General features: G+C 40.8%; 1 protein-coding gene across 3 annotated transcripts in view; it reads right to left on the bottom strand.

Moving 5' to 3' along the window:
• CCDC9 (coiled-coil domain containing 9) overlaps positions 1–13624 on the bottom strand; it is a 453629-nt gene that overhangs the window by 326962 nt on the left and 113043 nt on the right. For all 3 annotated transcript variants that reach the window (XM_053721824.1, XM_053721823.1, XM_053721825.1), the window contains exons 7-8: positions 8265–8435; positions 7968–8149 (exon numbers count right to left, since the gene is read on the bottom strand). In XM_053721824.1, coding sequence (XP_053577799.1) covers positions 7968–8149; positions 8265–8435 — 353 coding nt within the window. The remainder of the gene's footprint in view (positions 1–7967; positions 8150–8264; positions 8436–13624) is intronic.

Below are 13624 nucleotides of genomic sequence, written 5' to 3'. Positions count from 1 at the left end.
ATGTTTTGATACTTTTTTATTAACTGTAGATAATCTGTATTTTAAATCTCACATCGCACTATTTAAGTATTTGAATCTGTATTTATAGATTTATTATTTATAATTTTAATAACCAATGAAGACACTGTTTTCCTTCGCCTAATTTTAGCTTAAAGCACTTTTTAAACACCATACACAGTTTGTAAATCACAGACTGATTTTTGTAAATTTGGCCAGAGGACCATTTCACTTTATATTTTGAATAATCCATAGAGGCATATGCTAGTAGACATATACCTGTCTGGATTTATAGCTACACTTATTCACTTTATAATATATTTCAGATAAACAACTATCAATTAAACCTCACCTATTTGAAAGCATTTAATTTTTTGCACTTTATTAATATTTTCACAATTAATCTTTTGCACATACACTTGGCACTTTATTAATACCATTAGACAATTGCTTTTAGCTTTCTAGCGCTCCTGATTAATTTAACTATTCTTGTTGATTTTCCAAACCTTTGAAAGGGACCCTAAGGTAACTCAGGAGTTTAGTGATCACACTCTGCGCTTATTAGTTCCTATTATAGCTTCTATATTAGTCTCACAGTTATTTTAAAGAGACAGTATACACTAAAAATAGACTTATTGTATTGCAATTCTTGCCCCCAGATTACTCCGTAGTACATTACCCAAAGGTTCGCTCAGTTTGTGCATGCATTTAAAATCGAGTTAAGTTTGGCCATTTTAAAATGGCCGCCGGACGACTCCTACATGCCACATCATAATGTACCAGTTTGTGGCTGTGAATCTGCAGTGTGTCAAGCACAAGGAGTCCTGCTGTCAGACGCCGCTCTGCCGAAGACTAGGGAAAATTTTTAAGAAAATGACTGTCTTACTACAATTATACTTACGGTAAAGAGAGCAGCATGTGAGAGCGGTATATAGAGCGGCAATACTCTTCCAAGACAAGCATTAAAATTGGGGAAATCATAATGCGTTATTTGTTGAGTGGGGGAGAGCTATACTTCACTGCGCATGCGCAGCTCACTGTGAACGCACAGGAGGAGTCGTGCTCGACAAGCTGCAGATTCACAGCCACAACCCGGTACATTAGGATATAGGATATCAAAGGAGTCCGGTGGCCATTTCAAAATAGCCAAACTTGGAAAACAAACTAGATTTTTAATACATACACAAACTGAGTGAACCTTGGGATAAAGTACTACAGAGAAATCTGGGGGCAAGAATTACAATTCAGCAAGTCTATTTTTAGTGTAGACTGTCCGTTTAAAGGGACACTAAACCCAAATGTTTTCTTTCGTGATTCAGATAGAGCATGCAATTTTAATCAACTTTCTAATTTACTCCTATTATCCATTTTTCTTTGTTCTCTTTCTATCTTTATTTGAAAAAGAAGGCATCTAAGCTAAGAAGCCAGACGATTTTTTTGCTTTAGAACACTAGATAGCACTTGTTTATTGGTGGGTGAATTTATCCACCAATCAAGAACAACCCAGGTTGTTCACCAAAAATGGCCGGCATCTAAAATTACATTCTTGCTTTTCAAATAAAGATAACAAGAGAATGAAGAAAATGTGATAATAGGAGTAAATTAGAAAGTTGCTTAAAATTGCATGCTCTATCTGAATCATTGGGTTCAGTGTCACTTTAAGTAAGAAACTTTTATTCTTGTAAAAGAGTTATAAAACACCTTTGTTGTTACAATACTTTAGTGTAGTCTTGAATATATTAACACCTTGTTTGCTGCAACTGTTTTCAAAAGCCAATAAAGACATAACTGGAGTGGACACAGCTATCCACTGTCATTTTGTTAGCAAAATGTCCATTGTTTTTAGTAGCTTAGCCTTATATTATCACTTCTGCTGAGGCTAAATGTAGCAGGGTTAGGTTTGTGAAGTGTGCAGTTCCTATTCTCAGAAAAGGGAAAACTCACGATTTTCAGAGGTAAATTACATGAAAAGGGGGGGGGGGGGAAACAAATAATAAATGTATATTCCAAAGTTGTTTTGCTACTCATAATTAAACATTTTCTAATACGATCTCAGAGTTTAGTTTCCCTTTAACTCTAAGGGGAAGATCTCTGTCTTTAAATAAAATAACTGGAGGAATTTCCAAAGACACAAATAAGAGCTACAAAGGGGATTTTTCTTTGTCCTCTTGCTATCTTTATTTGAAAAGGCAAGAATGTAAGCTTAAGAGCCCTTGTTGATTGGTGGCTACATTTAGCTTCCCAGGTGCTGAACCAAAGATGAGTTGGCTCGCAAGCTTACAATACTGCCTTTTCAAATAAAGATACCAAGAGAACAAAGAAAAATTCATAATAGGAGTAAATTATAAAGTTGCTGCTCTAAATGAATCATGAAAGAAATAAATTGGGTTCAGTATCCCTTTAAGATATAAAGGTTGCTATATCTAGATGTGGTTTCCCTGGAAAATACGTACAAGACATGGCAAAGGACTACACACTCAAAGTGGACTGGAAATATATCCGTGTCGCTGGCAGCAGCTTCACAATCTTTAAAGGGATATGAAACCCAAACTTTCTTTCACCATTTCCAACTTTTCAATTTACTTTTATTATCTAATTTGCTTTGTTCTCTTGGTATCCTTTGTTGAAAAGCATAGCTAGGCAGGCTTAGGAGTAGCAATGCACTACTGGGGACTAGCTGCTGATTGGTTGCTTCACTGACCCAAAATTGTTAGCTAGCTCCCAGTAAGCGCAGTACTGATGATTCAACAAAGAATACCAAGAGAAAGAAGCAACCTTGATAATGGAAGTAAATTAGAAAGTTGTTTAAAAACTGTATGTTCTATCTGAATCATGAAAGAAAGAAAAAAACACGTTGGTTTCATGCATTTCATAAAGGAAGACAGACGAACCATTATAACCCTTAAAAGTGTAGATCTTTCCTTTAGAGAAACTGCAAAGAAAGCCAAGGTGCGAGTAAGTGTCGTTTCCTACACTATAAAAAGGCACTTGAAAGCTGGAAGAAACGGATAGGAAGAAGTCTGGCAGACTTAAAGGGACATTAAACACTAAACAAATACTAGCTAGAATGATGCACTCAAAGAAAAGATTAGTCTGAGAATAACATGTAGATATATTTTATAAAGTTTAATTATCTGTTTAAATATTGACAAAATAAGTGTAAAGTTTTCTGCCATGTTGTAACTTAGGTCACCTTCTCTGCTGTGGCCAATTAGGGACAGCTACAAATAGGTCACTAGAGTGTGCAGCCAATGGCTGTGAGGAATATAACAGTTTTCTGCACTTCCATTTATAGCAGGAACTAAAAAGCTCACAAGTTCAGAATGGAATTACAGGAAAAGGGGACAAAATAAATAATGAAAGTATTTTTTTTATATAGCTTATTTTATATTACCATCTCATATGTTTAATGTCCCTTTAAAAAGACAGCTCACAGTACAACAGCTTTAAGAACAGTTCAACAATAGCTGAATTAGGCAAGTCTAACTTTCAAAACAGTTAGCGGAAAGCGCCACCTAGTTGTCAAATATATTAACGTAAAAAAAACTATGAAATTCAAGGTAAGCTTACACCACAGAAACAGCGCTTCGTTTTCAGTACAAATATAAAAATTTCCTTCATACAAACAATTGTGCAAATATTTTTATTGCTTAAAAGAGTTACAATATATATATATATATATATATATATATATATATATATATATATATACACACACACATATATATATATATATATATATACATACATACATACATACATATACACACACACACACACACACACACATACACACACACACCCATCGTTTTATTTTTTGAGTGCTAAATATACATTGTAACTTTTTAAGCAATAAAAAGTCTAATGTTCAACTTTGAAGTGAAGGCTTTGAGCTGAAAGTTTGACAGGTCATGCGGCAGTAAGAAAGCCTTTGCAAAGATGGCAAAATAAAAAGAGAGAAGCTTGCCAGGGCTAGGAAGCACTGCCAGTGGACTACAGAATGATTGAAGGTCTTATCGATGAACACAAATTTGAAATCTTCAGTTCATTACACAGGGACGAAGGAGGAAGCGTGATGGTCTGAGGGAGTGGCACCCCGAACCAATAAAACTACCACAGCATTTTTCAGTGCCATGAACGGGTTCATCCTACTGCAGGATAATGACCCAAAGCATACCTACAGGCTATTGCAAACTAACTGAAGAAACATAGAAGACTGTAGGCTTCATGAAATGGCCAGCAGTCAGGTGAAAGCAAAGCAACACAAGTTCAACACAATTGTGGGAAAGAACTTTCCGAACAGAATTTGATTTTCATTGTAGAAAGCATGCAACAACCGTGTTCGGCTTTTTATATCGGTTACTTTCATGAGTCAAACATTTAAATTTAGATGTTGTTAAATAGAATTCCACGATTTATTTATTTGTTATATCCAACTGTTAATTTGTTCTATGCTTTAATTTCAAAGCACTAGTGTGATATTAAAATAAATATTTATTTAAACTGGAAAAATAAGGGTTAAAAACAAACAAACTTTTGACCAGTAGTGTATGTATACTATTGTAAAGGAACCAACAACCCAATTAAAGGGACATGAAACACAATTTTTTTTCTTTCATAATTCAGATAGAGCATGCAATTTTAAATAAAATTTTTCTAATTTACTTCTATTATCAATTTTTCGTCATTCTCTTGGTATCTTTTGTTAAAAAGCAGGGATGTGTTCTAAGGAGCCGGCCCATTTCTGGAGCACTATATAGCAGCTTTTCGCAAGAAGGCTATACATTTGCAAGAGCACTCGATGGCATGTAGTGTTCCAGATGTCTACCTAGGTATCTCTGCAACACAGAATATCATCGGAATGAAGCAAATTTCATAATAGAGGTAAATTGGAAACCTTATTTAAAATGGTTTGCTCTGTCCGAATCCCAAAAGACCATTTTTGGGGTTCATATCCCTTTAAATTCCAGGTCTGTAGTCACCAGTTAAATGCTAGTTATTTATATATACTTACTTCAATTCATACAGTCAGGTTGATTTGCAAAAAAGGAGAAATTAGTACTCTTCTGGCACACGTTTGTTACAATATTAATGTAACAATATCAATCACGAGGAAAGTGCTCTTATAATTAAAATTAAAGGGACACTGAACCCAAATTTTTTCTTCCGTGATTCAGAAAGAGCATGCAATGTTAAGCAACTTTCTAATTTACTCCTATTATCAAATTTTCTTCATTCTCTTGGTATCTTTATTTGAAAAAGAAGGCATCTAAACTTTTTTTTTCTTGGTTTAGAACTCTGGACAGCACTTTTTTATTGGTGGATGAATTTAGCCACCAATCAGCAAGGACAACTCAGGTTGTTCACCAAAAATGGGCCGGCATCTAAAACTTACATTCTTGCATTTCAAATAAAGATACCAAGAGAATAACGAAAATTTGATAATAGAAGTAAATTAGAAAGTTGTTTAAAATTGCATGCTCTATCTGAATCCTGAAAGAAAAAAATTTGGGTTCAGTGTCCCTTTAATTGGATAGGAAAGTCTAAATTAAACTTGCATGAGTCCGAAAGAGCATTACATTTTAAGACACTTTTAAATTCACTTCTATTTTCAAATGTGGTTCGTTCTCTTAGTATCCCTTGTTAGAAAAAACAATGCAAATATCCTACACTAGTGGGAGCTAGTTGCCAATTGGCGCCTGCACACCAGTTGTCTCTTGTGATTGGCTAACCAACTGTGTTCAGCTGGTTGCCAATGTTCGTTCAGCAAAGCATAACAAGAGAATTAAGCAAATTTGATCACAGAAGTAAATTGGAAAGTTGATTAAAATGGTATGTTCTATCCAAAACACAAAAGAACATTTTGCGGTTTCCTGTTCCTTTCATTTTTAAGAAGCATTTAAAAAAATAAAAAAAAAAGATATATATAGGTTTCATTAATGTGTGAGGAACAGTTATACATTGTATATATTGAATCAGACCCTATATAAAATGGATAAACTACAAGTCTCTGAAGAGCCCTTCCTCCTGCTGGCACCCAGAGGACCTCCACTGGCCCTTCCTCCTGCTGGCACCCAGAGGACCTCCACTGGCCCTTCCTCCTGCTGGCACCCAGAGGACCTCCACTGGCCCTTCCTCCTGCTGGCACCCAGAGGACCTCCACTGGCCCTTCCTCCTGCTGGCACCCAGAGGACCTCCACTGGCCCTTCCTCCTGCTGGCACCCAGAGGACCTCCACTGGCCCTTCCTCCTGCTGGCACCCAGAGGACCTCCACTGGCCCTTCCTCCTGCTGGCACCCAGAGGACCTCCACTGGCCCTTCCTCCTGCTGGCACCCAGAGGACCTCCACTGGCCCTTCCTCCTGCTGGCACCCAGAGGACCTCCACTGGCCCTTCCTCCGGCTGGCACCCAGAGGACCTCCACTGGCCCTTCCTCCGGCTGGCACCCAGAGGACCTCCACTGGCCCTTCCTCCGGCTGGCACCCAGAGGACCTCCACTGGCCCTTCCTCCGGCTGGCACCCAGAGGACCTCCACTGGCCCTTCCTCCGGCTGGCACCCAGAGGACCTCCACTGGCCCTTCCTCCGGCTGGCACCCAGAGGACCTCCACTGGCCCTTCCTCCGGCTGGCACCCAGAGGACCTCCACTGGCCCTTCCTCCGGCTGGCACCCAGAGGACCTCCACTGGCCCTTCCTCCGGCTGGCACCCAGAGGACCTCCACTGGCCCTTCCTCCTGCTGGCACCCAGAGGACCTCCACTGGCCCTTCCTCCTGCTGGCACCCAGAGGACCTCCACTGGCCCTTCCTCCTGCTGGCACCCAGAGGACCTCCATTGGCCCTTCCTCCTGCTGGCACCCAGAGGACCTCCATTGGCCCTTCCTCCTGCTGGCACCCAGAGGACCTCCATTGGCCCTTCCTCCTGCTGGCACCCAGAGGACCTCCACTGGCCCTTCCTCCTGCTGGCACCCAGAGGACCTCCATTGGCCCTTCCTCCTGCTGGCACCCAGAGGACCTCCATTGGCCCATCCTCCTGCTGGCACCCAGAGGACCTCCATTGGCCCATCCTCCTGCTGGCACCCAGAGGACCTCCATTGGCCCTTTCTCCTGCTGGCACCCTGAGGAACTCCACTAACCCTTTTGTCTGCCGATTCCCTGAGGAAATCCACTGGCTCTTTTGCAGCTTCTCTGAGGAAATCATCTGGCTGTTTTGTGGACCCAGAGACAGAACTTTTTTTCACTTTCTGCGATGAGATTTTTTTTTAGTGAAAATTTTTTTGCAGGTCATTTTTAAATAAAATAAAATTGTAAATTTGTCAGTTACACTAAAGCACAAGATCAAATGCAATGTGTTAGTTAACTGGAGAATAAAGCAATATTTAAAGTTGTATAATCTAGTGCAGTAGTTGAAAATTGCATTGCTAATTAGCTGCAGACAAAAAAAGGAATTGTAAAATGTCTCTTGAATAAATTTGTTTCCTTTTCTCTTAGTCCAACATAGAAATGTAGTAATAAAAAGGTGCATTGCTCATACAAACATCTTACATTCAGAGGAAAACAGCTTTGCAGACTGTGAAAAGCTAGGAAACGGGCTTGCAAAAATCTCAGAGCCAAACAGCATATGCAGCACTACTGCATATTTGACTGTTGTCTTTAAACAGCACTTAGCTCTGGATGCACTGTGTTAAGGAAAACTTATACAATGCAGCCAGAGAACAGCTTTGTTTAAAAAGAACAGCCTAATGTGAAGCAGCACTGAAAAGTTAGTGCTAACAGTTCCTGTTCTTTCTGCAGACATGCTGCATTTTCTGCGATAACATCTCAGATCACTCTATGTTCTGCCTTGGGGTTTGCGGATTACCCGAGGAACTTCCCTGTAGCCAATACAAATCCCTAATACTCCACTGTCATGAGCACATATTAGGTAGATTTTTTATAGCAGATAATGCACTAGGTAGCGTTATAGGGATTACTTACATGGACTCTGTCTTCTCTACGTCCCATTCTCGCTTCCATTGACCTGTGGCATTGCGGTGTCTCGCCAACCTCTCCTGATCTATCTGTTCCCGTTCCTTCTTCCAGCGCATGTACTCTGCCCGCTCCCTTCCCGTCATTGACAAAGTCATGTCAAGCTGGTTCCGTGGAGAGCCTCTCCTCACCTTTTGGGAAAAATTCAAGAGTTATCGCATTAACCCCTTGGTAGCTAAAGAGGGCTTCAACACATTGCATACTGCCGTTAGGGTCAGTTTAAGATCGATTTGCACTAATACATACATGAGTCTCCTTCTCTCTGTCCATTCCAGTTTTAACTTTATCAAAATCGGCCCCTCCCCAGTTGCGGTTGTGCCTGCGGCTCCCCTCCTTTCTGTCTATGTCTGGAACTGGCCCAGACCTCCTGGGGTCATCAAGGAAATTCCTGATGGGGTTTTTCTCTCGTACCCCATCCTGAAAAACAAAAGCCTCACTGTTATGTATAGAAATTCCAACAGTTTCAGCACTGGGATCTTTTTTACATAAAATATCATAAATGCACAAGGGAACATGTTGGGATGTTTCCTTCTTCTTAAAAGGGTCAAAATTTAACATTCATAATTAAGATGGGGCATGCAATTTTAAATAACAAATTTACTTTTATTATCAAATTTGTTTTGTTCTCTTGGTATTCTTTGCTGAACGCTAAACCTAGGTAGGCTCAAAAACAGATTTCGAAGCCGTTGAAGGCCGCCTAATCTCAGTGCATTTAGGCAGTTTTTCACAGCTAGACAGAGCTAGTTTATGTGTGCCATATAGATAACTGTGCTCACTCACGTGGAGTTATTTATAAGTCAGCACTGATTGGCTAAAATGCAAGTCTGTCAAAACAACTGAAATAAGGGGGCTGTCTGCAGAGGCTTAGATACAAGGTAATCACAGAGGTAAAAAGTGTATTAATATAACTGTGTTGGTTATGCAAAACTGGGGAATGGTAAATAAAGGGATCATCTATCTTTATAACAAACATTTTCAAGTAGACTCCATTTAAAGACAGGTTTGATTACACACCTTGTGAGTATTTAAAGGGACATTGTACAGTAACATTTTCATCATTCCCAGCGATCCATTTAACCTGCTGGAGTGTGTATATATATAAAACCAAATTAGTTAGAAAAGAGCTCTAACGTATCAAAAGAGGATGGCTATGTTTTTATTAAAATGTATATGTTCAGCACACCTGTTTAGGATGTCATTTCTTAGTATACTGTAGGTGTGTTTTGGTGCGGCCAGGTATCCGCTTTAGCTCTTTTGATACGTTAGAGCTCTTTTCTAACTAATTTGGTTATATACATTTAGGATTGCCAGCACAATACGCTTTACCCTTTCATTTTATCTGTGTGCACCCTATCCTTTGTATAAATAAATATATATATATATATATATATATATATATATATATATACACACACACACACACACACACACACAGAGAAGTGCACACTCACAGGAACGAACAACTGGCTCAATACCATTGTTAGCCTGTTCGATGGCGATTCCCCACCTGGGTGCAGCTTTTTAGCCCAGTAATGCTTTTCACAGAGTAGAACTTTCCTGTAGTATATCAGTCTGATCCCGCCTATTACGGTCAGTCCAGCACCAAAATACCAGGCAATTCCTCTCTGAACAAGGAACACAGCAACCCCAGACGATCGTTTCAGCCTTCATTGGGCCTCGTCAGTGAGGTGTAGCCATATTCCTCTAAGCACACTGAGCAAGGAGTCCACGTCTGGTTGCCCCTTTTTCCCATAGGGAGACTAAATACATACAGAAAGAAGTGCACTCACAGGAACAAACAACTGGCTCAATACAATTGTTAGCCTGTATGGCGATTTACCACCAGCTTATATATATTTATATATATTGTGTAATTATTTATTTAACTAAAATGTTCCTTTAATTTTATTTTGTCATTTGAAAACAAAATTTATGCTTACCTGATAAATTTATTTCTCTTGTGGTGTATCCAGTCCACGGATCATCCATTACTTGTGGGATATTCTCCTTCCCAACAGGAAGCTGCAAGAGGATCACCCACAGCAGAGCTGTCTATATAGCGCCTCCCCTAACTGCCACCTACCAGTCATTCGACCGAAGACAAGCAAGAGAAAGGAGAAACTATAGGGTGCAGTGGTGACTGTAGTTTAAAAATAAAAAACACCTGCCTTAAAATGACAGGGCGGGCCGTGGACTGGATACACCACAAGAGCAATACATTTATCAGGTAAGCATAAATTTTGTTTTCTCTTGTAAGGTGTATCCAGTCCACGGATCATCCATTACTTGTGGGATACCAATACCAAAACTATAGGACACAGATGAAGGGAGGGATAAGGCAGGCGCTTAAATGGAAGGCACCACTGCCTGTAAGACCTTTCTCCCAAAAATAGCCTCCGAAGAAGCAAAAGTATCAAATTTATAGAATTTAGAAAAAGTATGAAGCGAAGACCAAGTCGCCGCCTTACAAATCTGTTCAACAGAAGCCTCATTCTTAAAAGCCCATGTGGAAGCTACCGCTCTAGTAGAATGAGTTGTAATTCTTTCAGGAGGCTGCTGGCCAGCAGTCTCATAAACTAAGCGGATTATACTTCTTAGCCAAAAAGATAGAGAAGTTGCCGAAGCCTTTTGGCCTCTCCTCTGTCCAGAGTAGACAACAAACAATGCAGATGTTTGACGAAAATCTTTAGTAGCTTGTAATAAAACTTTAAAGCGCGAACCACGTCAAGATTGTGTAAAAGACGTTCCTTCTTTGAAGTAGGATTAGGACACAGTGACGGTACAACAATCTCCTGATTGATATTTTTATTAGATACCACCTTAGGCAGAAAACCAGGTTTGGTACGTAACACTACCTTATCTGCATGGAAAATGAGATAAGGGGAATCACATTGTAAAGCAGATAACTCCGAAACTCTTCGAGCCGAGGAGATAGCTACTAAAAACAGAACTTTCCAAGATAAGAGCTTAATATCTATGGAATGCAAAGGTTCAAACGGAACCCCTTGAAGAACTTTAAGAACTAAATTTAAACTCCATGGCGGAGCAACAGGTTTAAAAACAGGCTTGATTCTAACCAGAGCCTGACAAAACGCCTGAACATCTGGAAACCTCAGCCAGACGTTTGTGCAAAAGAATAAACAGAGCAGAAATCTGTCCCTTTAAGGAACTAGCTGATAAACCCTTCTCCAATCCTTCTTGGAGAAAAGATAATATCCTAGGAATCCTGACCTTACTCCATGAGCAACCCTTGGATTCACACCAATGAAGATATTTACACCATATCTTATGATAGATCAAAATCAAGTGTTCAATCTCCAAGCAGTCAGACACAGAAAAATTAGATTTGGATGGTTGAAAGCACCCTGAAGTAGAAGGTCCTGTCTCAGAGGCAGAGTCCATGGTGGAGAGGATGACATGTCCACCAGATCTGCATACCAAGTCCTGCGAGGCCACGCAGGTGCTATCAAAATCACCGAAGCTCTCTCCTGTTTGATCTTGGCAATCAGACGAGGGAGCAGAGGAAACAGTGGAAACACATAAGCCAGGTTGAAGAACCAAGGCACTGCTAGAGCATCTATCAGTGCTGCCTTGGGATCCCTGGACCTGGAACCGTAACAAGGGAGCTTGGCGTTCTGACGAGACGCCATGAGATTCAGCTCTGGTTTGCCCCAAAGTTGAATCAACTGTGCAAATACCTCCGGATGGAGCTCCCACTCCCCCGGATGAAAAGTCTGTCGACTTAGAAAATCCGCCTCCCAGTTCTCTACTCCTGGGATATGGATAGCTGATAGATGGCAAGAGTGAATCTCTGCCCATCGATTATCTTTGAAACCTCCAACATTGCTAGGGAACTCCTTGTTCCCCCTTGATGGTTGATGTAAGCTAGTCGTGATGTTGTCCGACTGAAATCTGATGAACCTGACCGCAGCTAGCGGAGGCTAAGCCTGAAGAGCATTGAATATCGCCCTTAGTTCCAGAATGTTTATCGGAAGGAGTGCTTCCTCCTGTGTCCACGATCCCTGAGCCTTCAGGGAGTTCCAGACTGCACCCCAGCCCAGAAGGCTGGCATCTGTTGTTACTACTGTCCAATCTGGCCTGCGGAAGGTCATACCTTTGGACAGATGGACCCGAGAAAACCACCAGAGAAGAGAATCCCTGGTCTCTTGATCCAGATTTAGTAGAGGGGACAAATCCGTGTAATCCCCATGCCACTGACTGAGCATGCAGAGTTGCAGCAGTCTGAGATGTAGGCGGGCAAACGGCACTATGTCCATTGCCGCTACCATTAAGCTGATTACTTCCATACACTGAGCCACTGAAGGGCGAAAAGTAGAATAAAGAACACGGCAGGAATTTAGAAGTTTTGACAACCTGGCCTCTGTCAGGTAAATCCTCATTTCTACAGAATCTATCAGAGTTCCCAGGAAGGAAACTCTTGTGAGAGGGGATAGAGAACTCTTCTTTTTGTTCACTTTCCACCCATGAGACCTCAGGAATGCCAGAACAATGTCCGTATGGGACTTGGCAATTTGGAAATTCGACGCCTGTATCAGAATGTCGTCTAAGTAAGGGGCTACTGCTATGCCCCGCGGCCTTAGGACCGCCAGAAGTGACCCCAGAACCTTCGTAAAGATTGTTGGTGCCGTAGCTAACCCAAAGGGAAGAGCCACAAACTGGTAATGCCTGTCTAGGAAGGCGAACCTGAGAAACCGATGATGATCTTTGTGTATCGGAATGTGAAGATAAGCATCCTTTAAGTCCACGGTAGTCATGTATTGACCCTCCTGGATCATAGGTAGGATGGTTCGAATAGTCTCCATCTTGAAAGATGGGACCCTGACAAATTTGTTTAGGATCTTGAGATCTAAGATTGGTCTGAAGGTTCCCTCTTTCTTGGGAACCACAAAGAGATTTGAATAGAAGCCTTGCCCCTGTTCCTTGCACAATTTAGGCCTGAAATTAGGCCCCTTCCAACCTGTACTCACAGTGAGAGGGCCATAAAAAACTATCCCTAGGCAAAATCTAGCCAGCCATGTGGAAAAAACTTTCATCACCAATATGTAGAAAAAAACGTTTAAACACTTCCAGCAAACGTTATCTTATTTTCAGTAATGTGAGAAAGTAATAAGAATATTACCTTTTACAGCAAGCATGATACTAGTCGTTATTAAATCACTGTAATCAGGCTTACCTTAAATAAATCCGGTATTAACAGCATTTTCTAGCATATTCATTTCTCTAGAAAAATTTAAACTACACATACCTCATAGCAGGAGACCCTGCACGCCATTCCCCCAGCTGAAGTTACCTCATCTCTTCAGTTATGTGTGAGAACAGCAATGGATCTCAGTTGCAACCTGCTAAGATCATCAAAAACCACAGGCAGACTCTTCTTCAACTTTCTGCCTGAGGCTAAAACAGTACAACTCCGGTACCATTTGAAAATAATAAACTTTTGATTGAAGATAAACTACATAAATTCACCTGTCTTGTCGAGAGCTGCAAGAGAATGACTGGGAGGTGGCAGTTAGGGGAGGAGCTATATAGACAGCTCTGCTGTGGGTGATCCTCTTGCAGCTTCCTGTTGGGAAGGAGAATATCCC

Source organism: Bombina bombina, chromosome 7, assembly GCF_027579735.1.
Source record: "Bombina bombina isolate aBomBom1 chromosome 7, aBomBom1.pri, whole genome shotgun sequence".
Classification (NCBI taxonomy): domain Eukaryota; kingdom Metazoa; phylum Chordata; class Amphibia; order Anura; family Bombinatoridae; genus Bombina; species Bombina bombina.
This window is presented reverse-complemented; position numbering and strand designations above follow the sequence as displayed.